This window comes from Somniosus microcephalus, chromosome 13, assembly GCF_052327205.1.
Source record: "Somniosus microcephalus isolate GS21.2 chromosome 13, FLI_Smic_1.0, whole genome shotgun sequence".
NCBI lineage: Eukaryota > Metazoa > Chordata > Chondrichthyes > Squaliformes > Somniosidae > Somniosus > Somniosus microcephalus.
The window spans coordinates 167,109,482-167,134,478 of NC_140999.1; the positions used below are offsets into that span (position 1 = coordinate 167,109,482).

Sequence of the window (24,997 nt, forward strand, 5' to 3'; positions counted from 1 at the left end):
CCTCTTCCTTCACAGGTTGCAAGCCATTTGTGATGCGCTATCAATTACTCATAAAAGACGGAGAGTTAGGAGAGTAACTAAAAGGCTTTTATTAGCAAAGAACAGAGCATGCCTCTCGTGGTTGACTGGGTTCCAAGAAGGCAGGGGGCTGCAGAGCGGTCACCTTTATACCTGGGCCTGTGGGTGGAGCCAGGGGCGGAGCCAGCAGAGACACGCTGAGGCATGCATAGGTACAACAGTGTGCAACAACAACGGTGAACAACAATAACAGTGGTTTACCACATTCACCCCTTGTTTAAAATTGAGTCCGGCGGGGTGAAGTGTACTAAAGGTTCGTGTAAGTATCAGGTGGCCTTGTGTGCCGTCCCGATCGTCGTGGTGGCGGCGGTGATGGTGCAGCATCCAACGTTGAATCAGGCGTCTCGTTGAGTGGTTGGGTGGTCAATGACGGGTCCTGGGGCTGCGGCATGCCGTCTAGCGGGGTTGGGTTGTGGGTACTGGTGGATGGCAATGGTAGTGTTTCAGGGGCACCCGAAGGTGCGAGATCTCGTGTGGAGGCTGTGTCCTCCCGCCCGTCCGGGTACGCTACGTAAGTGTACTGGGGGTAGGCATGGGTAGTGGTGGGTGGCGAAGGAGGTGTTTCGGGAGCACCCGAAGGTGCGAGGTCTCGTATGGAGACTGTGTCCTCCCGCCCGTCCGGGTACACCACGTAAGCATACTGAGGGTTGGCATGGAGGAGGCTCACCCTCTCGACCATGGGGTCCGTCTTATGGGACCTCACGTGCTTCCGCAGTAGGACGGGTCCTGGAGAAGTCAGCCATGTCGGTAACGAGATCCCCGATGTGGACTTCCTGGGGAAGGAGAACATTCTCTCATGAGGGGTGGCATTGGTGGCTGTACAGAGCAGTGACCGAATGGAATGGAGCGCCGCAGGGAGGACCTCCTGCCAGCGAGAGGTCGGAAGGCCCTTAGATTTCAAGTTTAAAAGGACTGCCTTCCAGACCGTCGCATTCTCCCTTTCCACCTGGCCATTCCCCCGGGGGTTGTAGCTGGTGGTCCTGCTTGTAGCAATACCTCTCGCGAGCAGGTACTGACGAAATTCGTCGCTCATAAAGGATGAGCCCCTGTCGCTATGAATATAGCTAGGGAAACCGAACATTCAGACATTTAATGACCGTGGTACTGGTCATGTCTGAGCAAGGAATGGCAAACGGGAAACGGGAGTACTCGTCAATTATGTTGAGGAAGTACACATTGCGGTCAGAGGAGGGGAGGGGCCCTTTAAAATCGACGCTCAGCCATTCAAAGGGGCGCGTGGCTTTGATCAGGCTTGCTCTGTCTGGCCTATAAAAATGCGGTTTGCACTCGGCACAGATTTGGCAGTTCCTGGTCATGGTCCTGACCTCCTCGATGGAGTAGGGCAGGTTACGGGATTTGATGAAGTGAAAAAACCTGGTGACCCCCGGGTGGCAGAGGTCATTGTGGAGGGTCTTCAGTCTATCAACCTGCGCGTTGGCGCATGTACCACGTGATAGGGCATCTGGGGGCTCATTGAGTTTCCCGGGCCGGTACAAGATATCGTAATTGTAGGTGGAGAGTTCGATTCTCCACCTCAAGATCTTGTCATTCTTGATTTTGCCCCTCTGCTTATTATTAAACATAAAAGCTACTGAACGCTGGTCAGTGAGCAGGGTAAATCGTTTTCCGGCCAGGTAATGCCTCCAATGTCGCACAGCTTCCACAATGGCCTGGGCCTCCTTTTCGACAGAGGAGTGTCGAATCTCGGGGCCCTGGAGGGTCCTTGAGAAAAAGGCCACGGGTCTCCCCGCCTGGTTAAGGGTTGCAGCTAGGGCAAAGTCGGATGCGTCGCTCTCCACTTGGAAAGTGATGGACTCATCCACTGCGTGCATCGTGGCCCTCGCAATATCTCTTTTTATGAGAGTGAAGGCTGCACAGGCCTCTGCTGTCAGGGGGAAGGAGGTGGACTTGATGAGGGGTCTGGCTTTGTCCGCATAGTTGGGCACCCACTGAGCATAGTACGAGAAAAACCCTAGGCATCTCTTCAGTGCTTTTTGGCAGTGGGGGCGGGGGAGCTCCATAAGGGGGCGCATCCTGTCAGGGTCGGGTGCGAGTAGGTTTGTCAAAATTCCATAGACATCTGGCCCGATCTCTGTTAGAAAAATTGCTTTCTTCCGTTCACTAATTACTTTATTTTGAGCTTGAACACTCTTATCTGCACCTTCAGTCTCAATAATGTTATTGGCCCTAAAAAACATCTCCATCTGCTTAGTGTAAGAACTGAATGGTTTGCATACTCGGTCATACAGTCCGAGGCTTCCGATGAATTCCGTAGACCATGATTGTCCCGATCCCGTCAAACAGTGACTCAGCACGCTACCTTTGTACCTGTGAGAATCAACGCTGCTGTTGCTGTGTATACATACATGTGAAGGTGAAGCACAGATGATTCTGCATGAGCATTAACAGTAAAACATCGCAAAAATTCAGTTTAAGTGTCACAAATTCACCTTAAACTTGTCCACTCGAAGGTTGAACACCGTGTCCTTCCATGATCCCTAAAAATGGCTTTGGGATCCCATCCTCGTCGCCGAAGTGTAATATATGTGAGTAGAACAAATGAAGGACAGGGACACCATGAGTTGCTAATCCATGTGCTTGCATTATAGGCCAGAACGAACTGAGCATGCTCATACTAAACCATGTGACAAACCATGTGCTAATACATTACATGCTTGAACAAAGGCTGATACTTCAGTGCAGTACCGAGAGAGTGCTGGACAGTCACAGGTGTGTCTTTCAGATGAGACTGCCCTCTCAGGCAGATGTAAGTGATTCTATAGCACTATTCAAAAAAGAGCAGGGGAGTTCTTCTGGTGTTCTGGCCAATATTTCTCCTTTAATCAACATCACAAAAACCTATTATCTGGTCCTGTATCTCATTGCTGTTTGTCAGACCTTGCTGTGTGCAAATTGGCTGCCGCATTTTCCTACAGTTTTGGGATGTCTTGAGGTTGTGAAAGGTGGTACATAAACATGAATTCTTTCTTTTCTTTTTAATAAACTTGAGGAAAATTGTTGTGTGAAATCCAGCTCCATAATGTTACCATTCTGTTTACATAGAACTTCTTTAACAAATTTTAATTCAACATTCTGAGAAGAGTTCTAATAAACTAAAACTCATTTTGACATTCATTTGTTTCTTTCTCATTTATTTATACATTACTAGGAGATCTCCTGTGTTGTTACTTATAGTAAGTCAGAGGGTATGCTATTTATAAGGTTAGCAACATCATATTATATGTGACAGAAGCAGACTGCATCCTATGTCATGTTGCAAAATATTTGTATTGTGTCTTTTCATATGAATTATAGCTAGGCCAGGGAAATCAAATTTCTAACTTGGAACCTTGGCTGCTTTTACTGATGAATGTTCTCATGTCCTTTGTTTTGAGAGCTGTGGATGGACCAAATATACAATTCTCAGGAGACATTAGATATTAATGGTACAGAAATCCGTTCCAATCTGTGCGACATATGATGGCATGCAATGGTTGCTAACATATAATGGATGAGGTTTTCTGCTTCTGTGCTCATCAGTCCATAACTTCCCACCCCCCGCCCCCATTAAGATCAATTCATATAAATCATGGGTTGCCGAGTGCAGAAATGGAAAACCCCAGACAATGTTATATACATGGCAGGGGGTGGCATGCCAGACTTAATATTCCAATAGGTTTCATCTCAAGATAGTGAGGCAAATTATATGTTTCACTTCCTACCCATCCGGGTAATAGAAATAAATAACATTGATGGGAAAGAATTTGGGTTTTCTTTAAATACCCTTGTCTATTGCGAATAATCTGCTTAAATCTGAGATGTCAGAAACTGCTTGACTCAGGTATATTGAAGGCAGCCTCTTGCGATGTCTTTAATTCATATTTCCATGTCATGTGAGGCAGAACTTCATGGGAGCAAAGGTGTGTTCCACATAGAATGATCAAGGGAATCAATTCAAGAACTTTGAAAAGGATACCAATAATTCAAATGCTTTTGTTACTTAGTTTTCATAAAATAGTTTAAAGTATCAATGAAAGTTAAGAATAGTAGTTATTTATCTGCTGATTTATTTTGCTTCTGTATAAATTTACATCTTACAATAATAACAATATATTTGTTAAATATATTGGAGCAATCAGGAGAGTATGGCAAGCATCCAGTGTGTAACTTGAGAAAAGGGTAACCATTAATTCTGCAGCATGCTTACCCATTTAGTCTGTACATAAAGCGTATTTCATTCAGTTTATAGCAGGAATGAAGATTGTCTTGTTGCTGTGAGCATGAATAAAGAGTGTTGGAAGAAGTCAGAATTACTGCACCATGTAAATGATTTCTATTGCAAGCATGGTACATAAACACAACCTTCTGATCCAGCCATTAAATGTACCTCAATTAATATGAATGAGAAGATAACTTCCCAGCAACCTGGGTTTTGGCTATTTCCAGTTCATTCCAGAAATGAGATCGCTGTGAGTCTTTTTCCCTTTATAAATGATGGAGTACATGCAGTAAAACGCGTCTCTCAGCACAGTGTGCTACTGTTTTCTCTTGCCAACTGTGCATTGTCTGCCCCCATATTTTCTGTAGTTAAACACTGCAACATCACCCAGGGAGCCTAGATCATGGTATTCTCATAAAAAGTGCATCTTCTCTACAATCTTAGTGCTTGAGAAATTTTTTTTTGATTAAAGTCCCGTCTGGCCTGCTATGTGGACAAAAACGATCCCATGGCACTACTTTGAAGAGGAGCAGGGGAGTTCTCCCTGGTATACTGGCCAATATTTATCCCTCAACCAACATCACTAAAACAAACCCAGATTGTCTGCTGTTTGTGGGGCCTTGCTGCGCGCAAATTGGCAGCCGCATCTCCTACATTACAACAGAGACTACACTTCAGCTGTAAAGCACTTTGGGACATCCTGAGGTGGTAAAAGGAGCTATGTAAATTCAAGTCTTTCTTTCTTTCTAAAAGGCATCTTCAATTTACCACAATAAATAATCCGGGTATGTAGTTTCCTTACAGGTACCATTATTTCAGTCCTCAACTTGTAGGATTTTAATTTGAACTAATCAATTTATGATTCCAAGATGCAACACCTGCCCTTTTATCTCCTCCCTTCCCACTTTCCAGGGCCCCAAACACCCCCTCCAGGTGAAACAGTGATTTATTTGTACTTGTTGCAATTTAGTATACTGTATTCATTGTTCACGGTGCTGTCTCCTCTACATTGGGGAGACCAAACGCAGATTGGGCGACCGCTTTGCGGAACACCTCCGTTCAGTCCGTAAGGGTAACCCTGAGCTTCTGGTCGCCTGTCACTTTAATTCTCTGCTCCACTCCCACTCTGACCTCTCTGTCCTCGGCCTCTTACACTGTTCCAATGAAGCTCAACGTAAGCTCGAGGAACAGCACCTCATCTTTCGATTAGGCACTTTACAGCCTCCTGGGCTCAACATTGAGTTCAACAATTTCAGACCCCTCTGCCCCCATTTTTCAGGTGGCTGTTGATGATTCTGCCATCCCCATTTGCAACATTTAATCTCCTCCTGCCCTAACACAGTCTGTCCCCTTCAGTTCCTTCCTCCCCTTCCCTCCCCCCTTTCCCTGTCTCTGCACCGGCTTAAAATCTGTTACATTGTGGCATAGCCACCAAGGGACTCTTATATCGATGTACATAATTATCTGTAACAGAATGAATCTGTACCTGTATTAGTTTTACTACATGTAAATAGCGCGGTCTCTAAAGGGTTAAGACCAAACGTGATGACATCACCACGTGGGTCACGTGACGTTCCCAACGGCGGGAAACGTGATGACATCATGGCGTCAGAGGGAGGAGCCCTCTCTCTCAGTCCTCGTGGAGCCAGCATTGAGCATAGACCTGTTTGTTAGTTCTCCTGCATTTGATTGTTACTTCTGCAAAACAGTATTAAACTTAGTTTAGTTAACAGACTGACTCGATCTCAGTCTTTTGATTAGGAACCTGACAATTCCTACAGTGGTGACCCCGAACTTTCGCGAACGATCTTCGCGGAGGAAGCGACGCAGAACGAGATGATGGAAGCGAACGCGGTGGCTTTGAAGCTCCCTCAGTTCTGGGAACAACAGGCGGCCTCCTGGTTCGTGTAAGCGGAAGCTCAGTTTGAACTGCGAAACATCGTGGCGGATCAGACCCGTTACCTCTACGTGGTCTCCGCACTCGACGGCTCCACGGCTTCAAGGATCATCAACCTGCTTGAAAACCCCCCCGGTCGACGGCAAGTACGAAATGCTAAAAGCACGGTAATTCAGGTTTTCGGCCTCACGAAGGCGGAATGCGCACACCGTTTACTTACGCTGCCCGGGTTAGGTGACTCCAAGCCATTGGAGTTGATGTGCCAGATGCTCACACTTCTTGGCTCCGAACCGCAATGCTTCCTCTTTCGAGAGTTGTTTTTGAGCCAATTGCCCGAGCAGGTACAGGCAGCCCTCGCAAGATCGGATGCTACGGATTGCGTCACACTTGCCACTGAGGCAGACACCATTTATGCGGTCACGCAGCAGTACTGCGCCGCCACGAGCCGACCCCCCGTCGCGGATTCCGCCCCGACGCCTCCATCGCCCGGCTTGTACTTTTACCACGCCCGTTTTGGCGCGAGATCCAGATGCTGCCGGCCTCCCTGCAGTTTCACGCCTCAACCGAAGAAAAAACACCAGCGCCAAGTCCGGGAAAGGAAGCCCGAGCCTGAGGGATGTCCCACGGCTGCGATGGCGATCGGCGATTCCGGGAAACTCCTTTATATTACTGATTCCATCTCCGGCCGACGGTTTCTATGCGACACAGGGGCGCAGTGTAGCATCCTGCCCGCCTCCATCCGCGACATCCGGACTGGGAGGCGTGGTTTTCCCCTCCAGGCCGCCAATGGCGGTGCTACCCGTACCTTTGGTAAACGGCGAGCCCAGGTGTGTTTCGGTGGACAGTGTTTTCAATGGGACTTCATCACCGCCAAAATCTCACAAGCCATCCTCGGCGCAGATTTTTTATGCGCCAACAGCCTTTTGGTGGACGTGAGAAATCGCCGTCTGATTAACGCGGCCACCTTCAACTCCATCCCTTGTTTCCGCAGCACAGTTGTGTCGCACACGGTTTCCTGTGCTACACCCGCGCCTAACAAATTCACTCGCCTGCTCAGGGAATTTCCGGAGCTAACCAAGCCTATTTTCTCCTCATCCACCGCCAAACACGGCGTGGAGCACCACATCGCAATGACCTGCTCTCCGGTTTACGCACGAGCTCGGCGCCTGGAACCCACCAAACTCGCGGCCGCTAAAGCAGAATTCGCCGCAATAGAGCGGTTGGGGATTATTCGCCGGTCGAACAGTCCCTGGTCCTCACCACTCCATATCGTCCCGAAACCCAGTGGCAGATGGCAGCCATGCGGTGACTACCGACGCCTTAATGACGTTACAACCCCCGATCGGTACCCAATACCCCATATACAGGATTTCTCCGCGCATTTGGCGGGAAAGTCAATATTCTCGAAGGTCGACCTCGTATGGGGATACCATCAGGTGCCGGTACACCCCCAAGACATCCAAAAGACGGCAGTCATTACTCCCTTTGGCCTCTTCGAGTTCCTCCGGATGCCGTTTGGGCTTAAGAATGCGGTGCAGGCGTTTCAGCGTCTGATGGATTCGGTGCTGCAGGACCTTCCCTTTTTATTTGTCTACCTTGACGATATTCTGATCGCCAGCTCCACCAAAGAGGAACACATCTGCCAGTTGCGCACCCTCTTTCGCTGCCTCCATCAACATGGTTTGATAATCAACCCGGCTAAATGTCAGTTCGGCCTACCACATATCGACTTCTTGGGCCACCGCATCACTTCGGAGGGTGCGCTGCTGCTTCAGTCGAAGGTAGAGGCGATTACAGCGTTCCCACGGCCGCAGTCCATCAAGACCCTCCAGGAGTTCCTGGGTATGGTAAATTTTTACCACCGTTTCGTTCCCAGGGCTGCTCAACTAATGCAACCACTCTACGAGGCTCTCAGGGGAAAGCCGGGTAAAGGGCCCATGGTTTGGATGCCCGAGATGGACTGCGCCTTCAGCGACACGAAGACCGCTCTTGCAAATGCCACTATGTTGGCACACCCACTGCCGGGTGCCACTATCGCTCTCACGACCGATGCTTCGGATTACGCTATAGGCGCCGTGCAGGAACAGTGGGTCGGCGGCACGTGGCAGCCACTGGCGTTTTTTAGTCGCCAACTACAACGTAATGAGCGCAAATACAGCACGTTTGACAGGGAGTTGTTGGCGCTGTTTCTGGCTATCCGCCATTTTTGATTTTTATTAGAGGGACGCCACTTCACCGCGTTCGTGGATCACAAGCCACTGCCGTTTGCCATGGCCAAGACCACCGAACCGTGGTCGGCTCGACAGCAGCGACAACTTACCTTTATTTCGGAGTTTACTACCGACATCCAGCACGTGGCTGGAAAGGACAACGTGGTGGCTGATTGTTTTTCGCGTGCGACCATCCAAGCGTTCAGCTGGGGATCGACTATTCCCAACTGGCTGCCGACCAAGCCACCGATCCGGAAACACAGGCGTTCCGTTCTGACTCCTCCTGCATCCAGCCAGCAGATGTGCAGTTCCACTCAGCAGGCACCTCTGTGCTCTGCGACGTCTCCTTGGGGGATCCCCGCCCGAACGTTCCGACCTCCTGGCATCGCAAAGTTTTCGATGCAATACACGGACTTTCGCATCCTGGCGTGAAGGCATCTCAAAGATTACCGGCATCTAAATTCATCTGGAGAGGGATGCGTAAAGATGTTCACGACTGGGCCAACACCTGCATCGTGTTTCAAAAATCTAAGGTTCAACAACATGTAAAAGCCAACTTGGCCACTTTCGAAGTGCCAGAACACCGTTTCGACCATGTCCACGTCGACCTCGTTGGGCCGCCTCCGCCGTCACAAGGGTTCACACACCTCCTGACCATGATCGACCGCACTACAAGATGGCCAGAGGCAGTTCCTTTGACATCTACCACCTCCGCGGATGTCGCCAGGGCTTTTATCTCCTCGTGGGTCGCACGTTTCGGTGTCCCGTCAGATATTTCATCCGACCGCGGTCCACAGTTTTCGTCTGAACTTTGGAACGCTGTAGCCTCAGGTTTGGGCACCAAGCTCCATTGCACCACGGCCTACCACCCGCAGGTGAACGGGTTGTGTGAGCGGTTCCATCGGTCGCTAAAAGCGTCGCTAAGGGCCACCCTTCAAGGCATGGCATGGGTGGATCGGCTTCTGTGGGTTCTGCTTGGTTGGCGCACAGCGCCTAAAGAAGGCCTGCAGTCATCTTCCGCGGAACTGGTGTACGGCCAACCACTCCGGGTGCCGGGCGATTTCTTGCCATCGCCAACTAAACCGTGGTCCGCGGCTGATCAACTCAGCACCCACCGAGAAACGGCCGACTCCTTTAAGCCGATTCCGACGTCGTACCACGGCCTTCCTTCCTCTCATATTCCAACGGAGTTAAGGCAGGCCGAGTTTGTCTTCGTTCGCCATGATGCCCATCGCGGTCCAATCCAGCCTCCTTATACGGGCCCCTTCCGGGTGCGGGAGGCAGACGACAAGAGTTTTTTGGTCAACACCGGGGGCAAACCTGACTACATTTCGATTGACCGACTCAAGCCCGCGCAGCTGGACCTCGACCGGCCGTTCGAAACTGCACAGCCATCACGCCGTGGTCGACCGCCTGCTGCTACTACGTCCGAACGGATCGTTCCACCTGTCAGCCCATCTACCGCTCCACAAGTTCCTCTCCGGGAATATAGGAGTCGTTCGAACAGACTTGTCCGACCTCCTCTTCGATTGGCTTTCACTGTTAAAGACAATTCTGGGGGGGCGCATGTGGCAGAGCCACCAAGGGACTCTTATATCGATGTACATAATTATCTGTAACAGAATGAATCTGTACCTGTATTCGTTTTACTACATGTAAATAGCGCGGTCTCTAAAGGGTTAAGACCAAACGCGATGACGTCACCACGTGGGTCACGTGACGTTCCCAACGGCGGGAAACGTGATGACGTCATGACGTCAGAGGGAGGAGCCCTTTCTCTCAGTCCTCGTGGAGTCAGCATTGAGCATAGACCTGTTTGTTAGTTCTGCTGCGTTTGATTGTTACTTCTGCAAAACAGTATTAAACTTAGTTTAGTTAACAGACTGACTCAATCTCAGTCTTTTGATTAGGAACCTGACAATTCCTACAACATCTCTAACCTTTTCCAGTTCTGATGAAGGGTCCCAGACCTGAAACGTTAACTCTGTTTCTCTCTCCACGGATGCTGCCTTGCCTGCTGAGTGCTTTCAGCATTTTCTGTTGTTACTTCAGATTTCCAGCATCCGCAGTATTTTGCTATTGAATCAATTTATGATTCAGGTTAAGGTTAAATGCGGTTGTAGTCTAAATTTTCCATGGAGAAAGATAACCTTTTCCAAGCACAAGCAGGCAAGTAGGCTGAAAAGCAAGGTACCAAAATCTTCATAAAGTGAATGCGATTTCTTGATTTATTTAACAATATGGTTGAGACTTTAAAGGAAAGGTCAACACTTCTTAAAGAAACATTCCTGACAGAAATAACTCCATGCAACATCAAACATGAAATCACACTGTGCGATATAAGTAGCATCCCCATCATGCACCTGTGGAGCACCTAATCAGACCCTGGAGCACATCAGTGAGCACTGCCCTCAGAGGAAATTCACAGGCAGCCTACAAGATATCCACACTGTTACACCGGAAGCTTTGGCCTGGATATCTGACTTAGATACTGATATTTAATTTGTTTCTTGCTACTACCATACGAAAGAAGAACAAGCAACAAACATATTAATTTATCAGTAAGAATACTAATTCAACTCTTTGTTGAGCCTTCATTAAATTAGTTAATAAAACACTTGTCACAAGATGGTCAGATCACAAGATAAATGTGGGTGAGGAAGGCCATTCATTCCATCTTAGCTCATTCCTCCAGAAAGACCCTACAGTCTGCCTCATCACAGCAACCAATTGTTTCTTAACTAAATCCAGGGTTCTGCACTGCCCTAAGCAGGAAGTTCCCTCCAAATGCTAATCACTAATTCCATAGTATCTGACTCACTTTAGCTTCAGGAGGAACTTAAACCGTTACAATCAAATGATCGTATTTCAATAACAGAATTCATGAAGCTTTGAGGTGGAGGGAAACATGATTGTTTTCCACCTTCTGTCGCAAGGCATTCTATATTTATATGTCGGTACTATATTTTACACAAAATATCCAAATGAGCACAGGAAGGTATAGCTGTTGCATCACATATTCCATTTATTTTATTATACAGATGGCACATGGCCCATTTTACAAACATTTCCTTACAACATATAAGAATAAATTAATCAGATGGCATTGCAGTTGTCAAAAGTTCACATTACTTTTATGTACTGTCAAAAATATATTTCATATATTATTTGACTTAACATAATTTACCACATTTTATAAAGCGAGAAAGTAACCTGCTACAGAATATTACACAATGAAGCTACTCAAACATGCTTTCATCTACCAAACACAGAAACTGAGCTGAGAAGGGAACAACAAACACCAATGAGCACAGGAGAAGAAACATATTGGTTTGATTATTTTCTTGCTTGTACATAGGTTTAATATTCTGATTATGCAGTGTTAGTATTTAAATTAGGGTGCCTACAGTGAATAATCCAGCACGTTTTATGCCGAGATGGGGGGGGAACAAAATGCTGGCACAAGCACTGTAAAAGCACAATGCTTTATTTAGATCACAGCCTGCTAGATCGTTCAGAACACATGGTTCAGCATGGGACAGTATTAATTTGTTTTAAGTAAATAGTGTGAAACCGTTGGCAATTCAGAATGGTGTTTGCTTTTTCAATAATCTCACTTTTTTGGTTTTGTTTCTTTCATTAATAAGAACAAGGAATGTTGCTTTGATCCGTTACGATCAAATGACTAATAATTTAGAATTTGTTCTTCAATGCCAAGGAATTCCTTAGCAAGGAATTACAGACTTTGGCCACCCAATCTTGGATTTTACTCAACCGTATATTAATAATACCATGAACTTTGCTGAGATTTAACACTGTATCACAGATTTGACCTTTGAGTTTGGAGCAAGTATTTCTATATCATATATGGAGGTTAGGCCTGTTGCGTCTTATTATTTGACAGATACTTTACGGGGCTGGGACTGATGCCTCAAGGTTTGCGCAGTACCATGGATTCTTTTTTGGTAAAGCCAAACGAAGGGGGAGAAAATAATTTTATGCTGAACAAAATTGTATAAATGATGCACAATCACAGCAAAGTAAAATAAATGATGAAGAAAACTATGCCAGGCAAACTTAAATCTTTTACAGATATTCTTCAGTCACTGAAGAATGATACTAAGCTGACAACCAAACAACCTGATCGGAGGTAGAATTTCTAAGGTCCTTCTAAAGTTTAAGGACTTCGTATAACTCAATTTATGTTTCTCTCTTACAAATATGTATTTATGGAGTTCAGATAATCTATAAGAATTGTAAGTTAATGAACAGTTTATAAAGTTTAGCAAAAGTATGAGAATGACGCTTTGACAAGATCACAATAAAAATTGACAAGAGACGTACTTGGTTTATGCTACAGTTTTACTTTCTGTCAGTAACAATGAGCTTAATGAATCGGATTAAATCACACCTAAAATACAGCAAACCACCTTTACAAGGCTCTCAGGTAAAACCTTCTGCTATAGTACACCTTACTGATGGCTCCATCAATCAGAGAGAACACATATAAAACACCCGGGAGCTTAATTTTCTTGGCATTATTATCAATGCACTGGTTAATGCATTTATGTTAAATTTTTGTCCGGGCTATTTTAGTGCAGTAGTTCTAAACTGTTTATTTTTTTGCAGATTAATGACTGTGCTAAAGAAGCAGACAATTTAATGCAAATGTATTAACCAGTGAATTGAATAGTGCCCCAGATGAAATGAATCCGCTTGAAATAAACATAGAAAATGCAGGAAATGCACCGAGTTCAATCTGCAAAAAAAAATGGGTTAATGTTTTGGGTGAGAGTATTCATCAGATCTCTGAATTCTGATGAAGGATTTAATCAGAAATGTAAACCTATTTTTCTCTTTTAGATGCTGTGCATTTTGAGTAGTTCCGTTTTTTTGTTTCAGGTTTCCAGCATTCGCATAACTTATCTTTTAATTTCATATATAAATCACTTTCTTTATAACACACCCATCCTCCTTTATAATAGGCCCCAAAATAGCCGTAAGAAAGTCTACTGCAATAATAGCTTTACTGAACAAAGCACAGACTATTACTGTGAAAGGTACATCTTCAGCTGTCTCAGTCACATACTGTATAATCAAAAGTTGCTCACTTTGTTTAAAGGTTAGGTACCTGAAGAGTTGTTGAAAGTTTTATAGTGGGCTGTTTAAAGGTTGTATTGGCGTTTTAAAGCCTTATTCTCACAAAACAACTTGGTGCTCCAAAACTGTACCTTTTTAATGGAAGTTGTTGCCAGAGGGATCATCAAAATTAACAGGAGATCAACACCCAACAGGAATATTATTGCTTAATTTTATTTAGCATTTCTGATACCAGTTATTTAAAAAATGCTAAATAAAACTTTGCTAATAGATCATAGATAGCATTTATTAGTACTGTTATGCAAACAATTTAAACACCGTGGAATGTAATATACAAGGACAATCGACAAAATGAACAGTTGGCAAAAATCTCCATCTAAACCGGTTACATCAATTTACTTCTAGCACAAGCAGAACTCCTGTGAAAGATGGAGTAGTCCAACGCTACGTCCTATAGCCAATCCAGGTAGTTCTTGTGGATACTGTATGTGATTGGCACTGGGATGCTGCTTGCTTTCCTTCCTGGTTTCACCATGATGCTTGAAAACACAAATCTATGCAAGCTTTTTCTGGATGCACATTTTTTTTTTTACACAGGATATGAAGTGTTTTTCTGATAAAAATGTCACTGTGCTACCACAATGAATCTTCTCATCACTAAAGTTCAAAATGAACTCAAATACTCCAGTGCCACATCATAGCAGAATTTATATTGCTCCTAGGAGAGAAAAAGAAACACTCTCTATAAATCGTGTAACTTTTACATGATTATTAGTTCTTTCTGTTAATAAATATCTAAAACTGAAGACTATGGGGATCAGGGGGGAAATCTGTCCAGAGGCTGGAGTCACACCTGGCACAAAGGAAAGTGGTTGTTGGAGGTCAATCATCTCAGCCTCAGGACATTTCTGCAGAAGTTCCTCAGGGCGGTGAACTAGGCTCAACTATCTTCAGCTGCTACATCAATGACCTTCCCTCCATCATACGCTCAGAAGTGGAGCTGTTCGCTGATGATTGCATAGTGTTCAGCTCCATTCGCAATTCCGCGGAGAATGAAGCAGTCCACGCCCACATCTAGCAAGACAATATCCAGGACTGGGCTGATCAGTGGCAAGTAACATTCATATTACACAAGTGCCAGGCAATGGCCAACTCCAACAAGAGAGCGTTTAACCACCTCCTCATGGTATTCAATGGCATTACCATTGCCGAGTCCCCCACCATCAAGATCCTGGGGGATCACCATTAACCAGAAACTGGTCTGGATCAGACAAATAAATGCCGTGGCTACTAGAGCAGGTCAGAGGCTGGGTATTCTGCCATGCGTGGCTCACCTCCTGACTCCCTAAAGCCTCTCTACCACCCACAATGCACAAGTCAAGAGTGTGATGGCATACTCGCCACTTGCCTGGATGGTTGCAGCTGCAACAACACTCACGAATCTTAACACCATCCAGGACAAAGCAGTCTGCTTGATTGGCACACGATCCACTAGCTTAAACGCGAGAAATTCAGCAGGCTTTGCGCCCAGTTTTCGCCCAAAGAGGGCTTTTGCGCCACTTGCTGAGCTTTCGCCGATATTCAGCGCTGCGGTAATGGCGGCGTTAGCCAGTAGCGCTGCGCCGCCACCGATGACGTCATCGGTGTGTGCAGTGCCCCGCTGCCGCCCCGCTACCGGCCCGACCGCCATATTTAGTTGCGGCCGCCTCTTCCGCAGCGGCCGCAAACAGCGATCAGAAAACGGGGCCGTCCTGTAGCGTTAGTGGGGCGAGTTAAGGCGGAGGTGCGGTCGGCCGCTTTTTCGGCGGCCGCCTGCCCGCACCTCCTTCCCCGGCCTCCTCCACTCCCCCCCCCCCCGCGGCATTGCCGGCTGTTTTCTGGGAGCCCGGCACTTCTCCGTGGTGCCGGGCTCATTTGCCGGCACTAGCGAGCGGCGATCTCGCTGTTGCAGGCACCTCCCCCTTAAGAGAGGGAGGAAGGCCTGCAGTACCGCAGCCTGCCGCTCCGCAGCAGGTGGCGCTGCGGCACCTAGCGCGCCGATATTCAGTTTCAGCGCCCCAAGTGGGGGCGCTGAAACCCTTGAATAGCGGCCGCCTTCGAGTTGGGGCGCTGAAACTGAATTTCCGGCGGGCGCAAGTGGCTCCGCGCGCAGCGGTACTTTCTGGGCGCGAGCGAGCTGGCCGCCCCAAACTGAATTTCTAGGCCCTAACTCTCCATCCCCAATGTACTGTGGCTGCATTATGTACTATCGACAGGATACACTGCAGCAAGTCACCAATGCTTCTTCGGCAGCACCTCCCAAGACCATGTCCCCCACCACCTAGACGGAAAGGGCATCAGGTGCACCATCACCTCCAAGTCACATACCATCCTGACTTGGACCACACAAACTGCAGCAGTTCAAGAAGAAGGCCAACTACCACCTTCTCAAGGACAACTAGGAATGGGCAATAAATGCTGGCTTTGCCAATGACGTCCACATCCTGAGAATGAATATTAATAAAGTCTGTTTATTCTATATTCTGATATTATAATAATGAATTAACACAGATGTATTTTTGTCTAAAAATAATATATTAGAAATTACCGCTGCCAATAGTAGCAAATGAATGTTTAATGTGCAATTTTAGCAGAGGGTTTGATCAATAAAATAAAGAGGTTAATGCCTACATTAAAGTAGCAGACAGGAGATTATCATTCAAAAGAGCTAAGCATTCATCAGCTAATATCATAAACAATAATTTCCAGACTGAAACCTTTAGAGAAGCCCAAGTGCATTATTACAACAGGCAGAGAGGTATTCAATCTTACCAGTGTATCTACCATGTTGGATTTGTTGTTTCGTAGTGTTTTGACTGTGTGAAAAACATCTATTATATTCTGCTGATGAATCATCTCACAGATACTGCGAACTACACAAAGTGTTCCACTACGCCCACCACCATTACTGAAAGACAAAAGCATAAGCATTTTTAGTCAGCAGGTAGTGAAGTGGGTTAGCACATCATCTCTGGGCCGTGTAATATAGTATGAGAATCCATCCATGTGTTCAGTATGTGGTGCTTATATATCAGTTTCAGTATGTGAGTTCCCTTAATAATCTATACCTGGCAATATATCTGGTGAAAAATTTGTTAGCAGATGCTGAACTGCTGAATGCTGTTGTATATGTTTTATACTTAATAAAGTTATCCCTTTTAAAAAATCTAATTTAGGATTACAAGTTTAAATAAGAACAGCCAAGATTGAAGAAATGAAAGGCTCTTCCCTCTCTGGGGCTGTAAGAGTCCTAAATAAAATGTGGTTGGGCGGTTTTATCCCAATCCTGAGTAACCGAGAATCCACAGCACAAACTATCGATCTCACATAGAGACTGTACGGATGGCTGGTGTGGGAAGTGGAGGATTTATGCTATATAGATGTGATGGGGTGGGGGATGGAGTTAATACTGTTTGGAAAGCTTTACTCTGCATCTCGCTTGTGCTAAGCATTCCATCTCCCAGACTGATATCCCTGACCTTGAAGAGTACAAATTTCCTTCCTTGGAAAAAAAAATGAGCAATAACTAGCTGATCTCCCATGGCGTTGCACAAGGGAATGAAGGCCAAGTGCATCATTCAGGTCAAGCAGGGTAGAGGAATGATTGGACCCATGCAGGAAAGTGGAAAGGGAGATGAAGCAGATGGGAGGGGAGAAAGGATTGGAGGGAAGAAGGTGGGAGAGGAGAGAGGAGTAGTGGGGAGAATAAGAAAGGAGGAATGGGGCAAGTGCGTAAGAGGTGAGGCAGGGAGGAAGTAGGGGATAATGAACAATTAACGCAATCCTGTGAAGGGTATAATTTATCTGATTGAAACTAATAACAACTGAATGGTGTGGATACTCACAAGCAATGTACTACAGTACGACCATCACCCCCATCATACTCTTCTTGCCATTTCTCCAGACGCCTGATCAGTTTCAAAAAAGAGCGCTTTGACACTGGAGTGTCTCGGTATGATGGCCAACCAATAAACTGGAACTGCTGCACAATGCGATACCCGTCTTGAGGCTGGAAGACAATTTGCAGAAGGGAAAATAAAACATATGAATTTATATGCAATCCAATACTTTTTTGTAGTTTCAAAACATTTTAATGAAAGAAAATGTTTTAATAGAAAATGCAATATAGTCCAGTCACAAGCCAAAACCACAATGGCATTAAGGCTACAGATATCATAATACATTTGAACATAGATGGGATCCATATAAAACGTTGGAATGGTGGACACCATCTTAATGGTGCACATTTCTGGCAGGAGCACTAATGAAGTGTCAAGATTTGTACTGGAGGAGAAATGTATTTACGTGAGAATCTATTAACATGATGTAGACCGATTGCAGGGAAGGGGAGGGAGAAGGTATCCATGGAAACTCAAGAACCATCTCTGCATATTTCAAATAATGTGAGCATAGACTATTTGCCAGTATGCAATGGCAATGCCATATCTCATTAACAAGAGCGAACCACTCCCTAAAGGATGGAGGATTGGTAGACTTTCAATTTTTCACTATGGTATATTTAGAAACTCTAAAGCACTGATTAACTTAAAAATAATCAGATGAAACTAAGACAAGGAGTTAAAAATTCTGAAGGGTTAACATTACATTCAGTGGAATATATAATTTCAACACTTCTCTCAAAGTGGCCTGGATGCTTTTCTGACAATCGCACAGAATGTTTATCAGAGTGACCACTACATCCAGCATTTCATCCTATTTTAAATAGCTATGAGATAATCCAGCAGAGCTTCTGTGTTATCTTGTAATGAGTCAATTTATTCCCTGCTTCTTGCTCTACCCGGGCTATTAATCTCCCCACTTTCCTCCAGGTCCCTGCATCTATCTTCAAATCTTAGACCCTTTTTCACTTGAGTTTGAGGTTTTGCAGGACATCCTTGCTGATTCTTACTAGAATTTTGTTCTATATTTTAGAGGCTATGTGGCCCATCAATTATTTTAGTTTCTGCCTCCTTTGTATGGGGGTCTGTGGAACTGCCAAGATACATCTCCAGAGTGTGACAAACACACAATTTATTTGAGGGCACTAAATAAAAATTTTGTTTGAGATTTGCAACTTAGTCTTTATTGACTACAATTGTAGAATCTTGACTCTGATGAACCTGACCCCAGTGTGTTCCACTGATATTAAGAATTCTTAATAACATGTTGGCTAATGAGGAGTTCTCATTATCTTTTCAAGGTTTTTGAATAACCATCAAAAAAATTTCAAAACTGCAGAGTCATTGATAGGGTAGGAAATGGTAGGAATGATAAAGGAACTGATCCAAATTGATGGGCAATCAGTTGGAAAAAAAACCCTTTTTACTGCCTGTCTACCATCAATTTGTAGTGGTACAGAAATAATTTCACTAGACCCAGGTCTTCACCAGTTTTCCAGAAATGATTCTAAGGGTACATAGCCAAATAAAACCTATAACAGAATGTCATACAGTAAGTGGATTGCTAAGAGCCAAGGACAACTGTTAAAAAGGAATTTTTCATCAACCATCTTTGGAAGGCTGCATAGATGATGGTAGTGTTTGGGAGGCCAGCCACTGCTAACATGGTAGAATTTAAATAACATTAACAAATAAGTTTTTAAAAGCAACCGGTGGCCAGTTTCTCTGAAGGAGGCTTAAGGATCTGGACCTTATCTTGAGGGTACTCCTTTGAGATGCATGCTGTTATACTTTTACATTCATTTTAGTGTAAAAGGTAAATTTTGCTCTGCTTCCCTGAAAAGGAATAACTAGGGGTAGTGTTTCTGCATCGAGTTCCTGATCCGTGCCCTTGCTGAGTAATGCTCCACAATGAGAGTGGAGCTATGCACACTTTAACCTGGCTTGTAACAGCACCATGAATTAAGGGTTAACACCCTGAGAGAACATTCCAATAATGTGGACATCATTTAAAGTATGAATACAAAGGCCACAATGTTGCCGGCGCACAGAGAGGCGGGTCAGAGGTTAACGGCATTTTGATTGACGGCGGGTCCAAACAACCTTCCCAAGTGTCGGGTCCCCGATTTGTGAATGGACCCAACACCTAGCGGCAGGAAATGGATTAAAGGCAATTAACTGCCTATTAACAGGTACTTGTCAGTAGTTTTCAGGCTGTTTTTCGAATTTCCCGCTTCTGGGTCGGGTTTCCCGATGTCCGGACAACACGCCAGGTAAGTATGGCATGTTGTAAGTCTGGTGTAATGTTTGTGGAATGTTGACAGCTGCAGAAGTGGTGTGAAGGATCCAATGTTGCACATGGTGAGTTTCAGAGCAAAGAAAATTTTGGTTACTGCATTTTTTATACATATACAGATTTCTTTAGCTTACAAGTTTTTAAATCCAACTGTATGTCCAGTGCCACCTCATTGGGAGAACCTCTCTCACCAGTGACAGATCACTTCTGTCATCTCACCTGCAGCTGCCATCTATTCCAGCATATGGAGGGAGTCATTGGAGAGCCTGGGTGCAAGAGCTCACCTTTGTGCAGTGATTGTCAGTGTTTTCTGTTAGATCCGTGTATTTTTGATGTTGTGTGTCCTTCAATAACTAGACACGAGACTGCAGGAACAATCAACAGGTATTTACTGGATGAGGGTTACTCTAGAACTAAACGTACAGATCCCTACTCAGGGTTTATATAAAGGTGTGGTCACTGCCGGTACTACAGTAAACAGAAGCTGTAAAAAGTAGTTCTCCCCTTAAAGGTACATACACTACAATTCCTCCCCTTTTAGATTGACAGTACCATAACATTCATTTAACAATTAACACTTTTAACATGCACATTAACTGAAATTAGTCCATTTATAAATTCAGTCTTTGGGGCGGCTTCCTGATCCTTTCTGGATAGCGCCTTTCCTGAATGTCTTGTTCTTGGTGCGGAGGCCCCTTGTCGTCAGTTGGTTCATCAGCTTCCGATGCTACTGTTCCTGGTGTAGATGCTACCTGTATGTCGGGTTCATCACCAGGTGCGCGAGAAATGGGGTTGACTTGTTCCTGTGACTCTAGGATCTGGTCGACATGGCGTCTCACAATGTTCTCCCCAACATCCACTGTGTACATTAGTGGCCCCTGCCATGTGCATATCGTTCCTGGTTGCCATTTCTCTGTTCGGTAGTCGCGGGCCAAGACTGGTTGCCCTACATTGAAGCTCCTTGTCGGCTTCTCATTGATGTGCTGGAATTGCTTATTCTCAACATCTCTTCGTACATTTGGTCTGAGCAAATCCAGACGAGATCTCAACCTTCGGTTAAAGAACATCATGGCCGGGGTCTGGTTGGTGACTGCATGTGTCGCATTTCTGTAGGCTAACAGGAAATTGTCCACCTTATGCTGCAGTGGAATGTCGTCATCGCACATGGCCCTTACTGCTTTCTTAAAGGTTTGTACGAACCTCTCAGCCAATCCATTTGTGGCTGGATGATACGGGGCAGATGTGTAATGCCTTACCCCATTCCTTTTCATGAATCTTCGAAACTCTTCGGACACAAACTGTGGTCCGTTATCAGAGCAAATCTGCTCTGGCAAGCCGTTCCTGGCAAATATGGTCCGTAGGACTGCAATAGTTTTCTCCGTGGTGGTGGAGGACATTTTGATCACCTCAGGCCATTTCGAGTGCGCATCCACGGCTATTAAAAACATTGAGTCCATGAATGGACCAGCAAAATCAATATGCACCCGTTGCCATGGAGATGAGGGCCACTCCCATGGGTGTAGAGGGGCATGTGGTGGTGCATTTTGGACCTTCTGGCATCCTGAGCAGCTCTTTGTCAGGTCCTCGATTTGCTGATTGATCCCCGGCCACCACACATAAGCCCTAGCAAGGCTTTTCATTTTCACCCCTCCCAGATGGCCTTCGTGAAGCTCATTGAGCACTCTCTCCCTTAACTTGGGTGGAATTACCACTTGGGATCCACACATCAAGGTCCCCTGGCATACTGACAGCTGTTCTCTTCTGGATGAGAATGCTGGCAACAGTGAGTCGCCATGTGTTGGCCATCCCTTCACCGTCAAGTCATATACCAGAGACAGTGTCGGGTCATTTTGGGTCTCCTTCTCTATATCAGCGTTAGTTACTGGCAAGCGTTCAATTATAGTTGAATGAAATATTTCGACAGGGTCCACTGCTGGTGCTTCCTCCGCAGTAGGCAGTGGCAGGCGTGATAGCCCATCAGCGTTTCCATGCTGTTTCGTGCCCTTATACTCGATTTCATATTGGTTCGCCCCTAGAAAAAGCGACCATCTTTGTAGCCTTTGCGCAGTCATCACCGGCACGCCCTTCTTTGGATTAAAGATGGAGACAAGTGGTTGGTGGTCCGTCAGCAAGGTGAACTTCTGCCCGTGCAGATAGTGGTTGAACTTTTTCACTCCCCACACTAGGCTAAGGGCCTCCCTGTCAATCTGGGCATAGTTACGCTCGGCTGAGGTTAGTGACCGAGACGCAAAGGCTACTGGCCTCACCGCTCCAATGCCATAGGGTGATGCATCACACGCCAACCGAATGGGTAGTGCTGGGTTGAAATGAGCCAACACCTCTTTTGATGTGATCAATTCTTTGCACTTCTGGAAAGCTCGTTTACATTCGTCATTCCACTTCCATGGTAACCCTGTTTGCAGTAGGGTGTTCAGTGGGTGTAGTACTGTAGACAAATTTGGCAAGAACTTATGGTAGTAGTTCACCAGCCCGAGGAACGACCTCAGTTGTGACACATTTTCCGGTGCTGGAGCCTTGACTACTGCCTCAATCATTTCAGGGGACTTATGTAACCCCTCTTCATCAATAACGTGGCCACAATACGAGATCTGTTTCTGGAAAAACTCGCATTTGTGGCGATTTGCTCGGAGCCCATATTCCTTCAATCTAGTGAGCACCTGCTCCAGGTTGGCAAGGTGAGCACTGTCATTTTCACCCGTGACCAGTATGTCGTCCAAATAACACTGGGTCCCTGGAATCCCTTGCAGGACTTGATCCATTGCCCTTTGCCAAATAGCCGGAGCTGATGCTACCCCGAACACCAGCCGGTTGTATTGGTAGAGACCTTTATGAGTGTTGATCGTGAGGTACTGTTTCGAGGCTTCTTCTACCTCCATTTGCAGGTACGCCTGGGCCAGGTCAATCTTAGTGAAGCGTTTCCCTCCAGATAGCGAGGCGAAAATATCTTCAATCCGCGGAAGCGGATATTGTACCGTGTGAAGGACTGGGTTCACTGTCACCTTAAAGTCCCCACAGATGCGAACTTTCTTTGGTTCCCCAGGCGTATTACTCAACGACCTCTTCATTACAGGAACGATGGGTGTGGCCCACTCGCTCCAGTCCACTTTGGACAGTACTTCTGAACGTTCCAAACCTTCCAGCTCTGCTTCGACAGCTGGGCGGATCGCATAAGGCACTGGTCTGGCCTTAAAAAACTTTGGGCTTGCATTTTCCTCTATTTTGATTGTCGCTGTTATGCCTTTTATTGTTCCAAGTCCCTCCTGGAACACTTCTTGTGCGTCAGTTAGCATTTTTGACAGTCGTCCAGGTGTGGCGTCGTCATCCTTTTTGGCATCTACAGTCAGTGCTTGTATGGAATGCCAATCTAGCTGTATCTTCCGGATCCATTCACGCCCTAGTAGTGGTGGTCCTCCATCTGGCAATACATATAGGTCCATTTTTGGTGTTTCCTTACCGTTATATACAACGTTCACCCTTATTTTTCCTTTGGGGTAGACTTTTTGCCCCGTGTACGTCTTCAAGACAATCTCTGTATCTCTCAAGGGTATATGTGAGAATAGCCGCTTGTAGTCCCTTCGGTTTATGACTGTTAGGGCTGATCCTGTGTCCAATTCCATTTTCACTTGGACTCCAGCTATCTTGAGCGTGACCGAGATAGTTTGATGATCCTCCATTTGGATCACCTTATGTAGTTTCAGACAACGCAGCTCCATGCTTCCGGAGTCTGTATCACTTTTCTGTTCGTCTGAACTACTCTCCGTCACCTTATGTACCTTCTTGTACTTCTCCTGTGGAGATTTCTTGCTGCTGGTTTTCTTTCCCGACCTGCAGACTATTGCTATGTGTCCTACTTTTCCACACTGTCTGCACACTTTGTCCTTAAACCAGCAATCATTATGGTCATGTGTTGTTCTGCCGCAGCAATAGCACTTCACTGTTCCGTATGACATTTCATTTGTGCCATATTCTTGCGGTCTCCGTTGTATCTCTGCAGTGCCCCGTGCGGCTGCTTCGTGCGATACTGCCATGCTGAAAGCCTTTTCCAGCGTAAGGTCCTTTTCAGATAAAAGCCGTTTCTGGGTTCCTTCACTTTGAAGCCCACACACAAACTTGTCCCTTAAGGTATCTGCCAGTCCCGCTCCAAACTGGCAGTGTTTCGATAGCTTACGCAATTCTGTTAAATACTCAGCATTACTTTCATCTTTATGCTGGTTCCTTTTGTGAAATTTAAATCTTTCTGCTATCAGCAGCGGTGTGGGGTTTAAGTGGTTCTGTAGGGTTGACACTATGTTTCCAAAATCCTTGTCCACTGGCTTCTCTGGGGTTACTAGGTTTCGCAGTAAGCCATACGTTTTTGCACCCATGGAATTCAACAATACCAGCGCTTTCCTCTCATCTGGCACTACATTCGCCTTGCAGTACACTTCTATGCGTTCAACATATGTCGTCCAATCTTCGACTTCATTGTCGAACGCTGTGATACTGCCACTCTTCGGCATCCCTGGGTGTGGTTATACTGGCTCAAAATGGCGTTTTCCCACGCTTCCCTTCTTCTCCGCTGCGGCTCAAAATGGCGTTTTCCCGCGCTCTCCCTTCTTCTCCGCTGCGGCTCAAAATGGCGTTTTCCCGCGCTCTCCCTTCTTCTCCGCTGCAGCTGCTCGGCCCTTGAACACCGGCTGCGCTCTGCGCATTTCCCTTTCTTCCCCACTGACGCTGCTCATCCCTTGAACACCGGCTGCGCTCTGCACATTTTCTTTCGCGCCTCTCTCTCTTCTCCCGTCAACGCCGTTCGGTCCTGAACACCGGCTGCGCCCTGTGCGCTCTACCCTCTCTCTTCTCCCATCGACGCCGCTCGGTCCTGAACACTGGCTGCGCCCTGTGCACTCTACCCTCTCTCTTCTCCCGTCGACGCTGCTCGGCCTTTTCTGTGCTGTCGGTCGGCTCTAGCCGCCGCTGTCCGGGAAGGGTCTGCGCCGTACCTGTTGCCAGCCCGTTTCGCTGGACCACCGTGACTGGAGAACCAAGCCCAGCTCTCAACAGCCTCCCCTGCGATGCTCAATCTCTGCTGGATGACTGGGCGGTTGCTCGTGGTCGACGCCCGTGCTTCTGGCCTCAACTTTCTTCCACTGTTCTCCAGGAGCGAATCCCTGGGAGGTAATGCAGAGTTGCAGGTAGGTTTGAATCTGCCTCGTCGCCACTGTTAGATCCGTGTATTTTTGATGTTGTGTGTCCTTCAAT

The 24,997-nt window shown here is 46.2% G+C and overlaps 1 protein-coding gene across 8 annotated transcripts in view; it reads right to left on the reverse strand.

The window, feature by feature from the left end:
* Positions 1–11,409: 11,409 nt before the first annotated feature.
* The window catches only part of ptprt (protein tyrosine phosphatase receptor type T), a 1,756,894-nt gene continuing 1,743,306 nt past the window's right edge, over positions 11,410–24,997 (reverse strand). For all 8 annotated transcript variants that reach the window (XM_086005548.1, XM_086005547.1, XM_086005549.1 and 5 more), the window contains 3 exons: positions 17,389–17,552; positions 16,316–16,451; positions 11,410–14,222 (listed from right to left, as the gene is read on the reverse strand). In XM_086005548.1, coding sequence (XP_085861674.1) covers positions 14,169–14,222; positions 16,316–16,451; positions 17,389–17,552 — 354 coding nt within the window. In that variant the 3' untranslated portion in view covers positions 11,410–14,168. The remainder of the gene's footprint in view (positions 14,223–16,315; positions 16,452–17,388; positions 17,553–24,997) is intronic.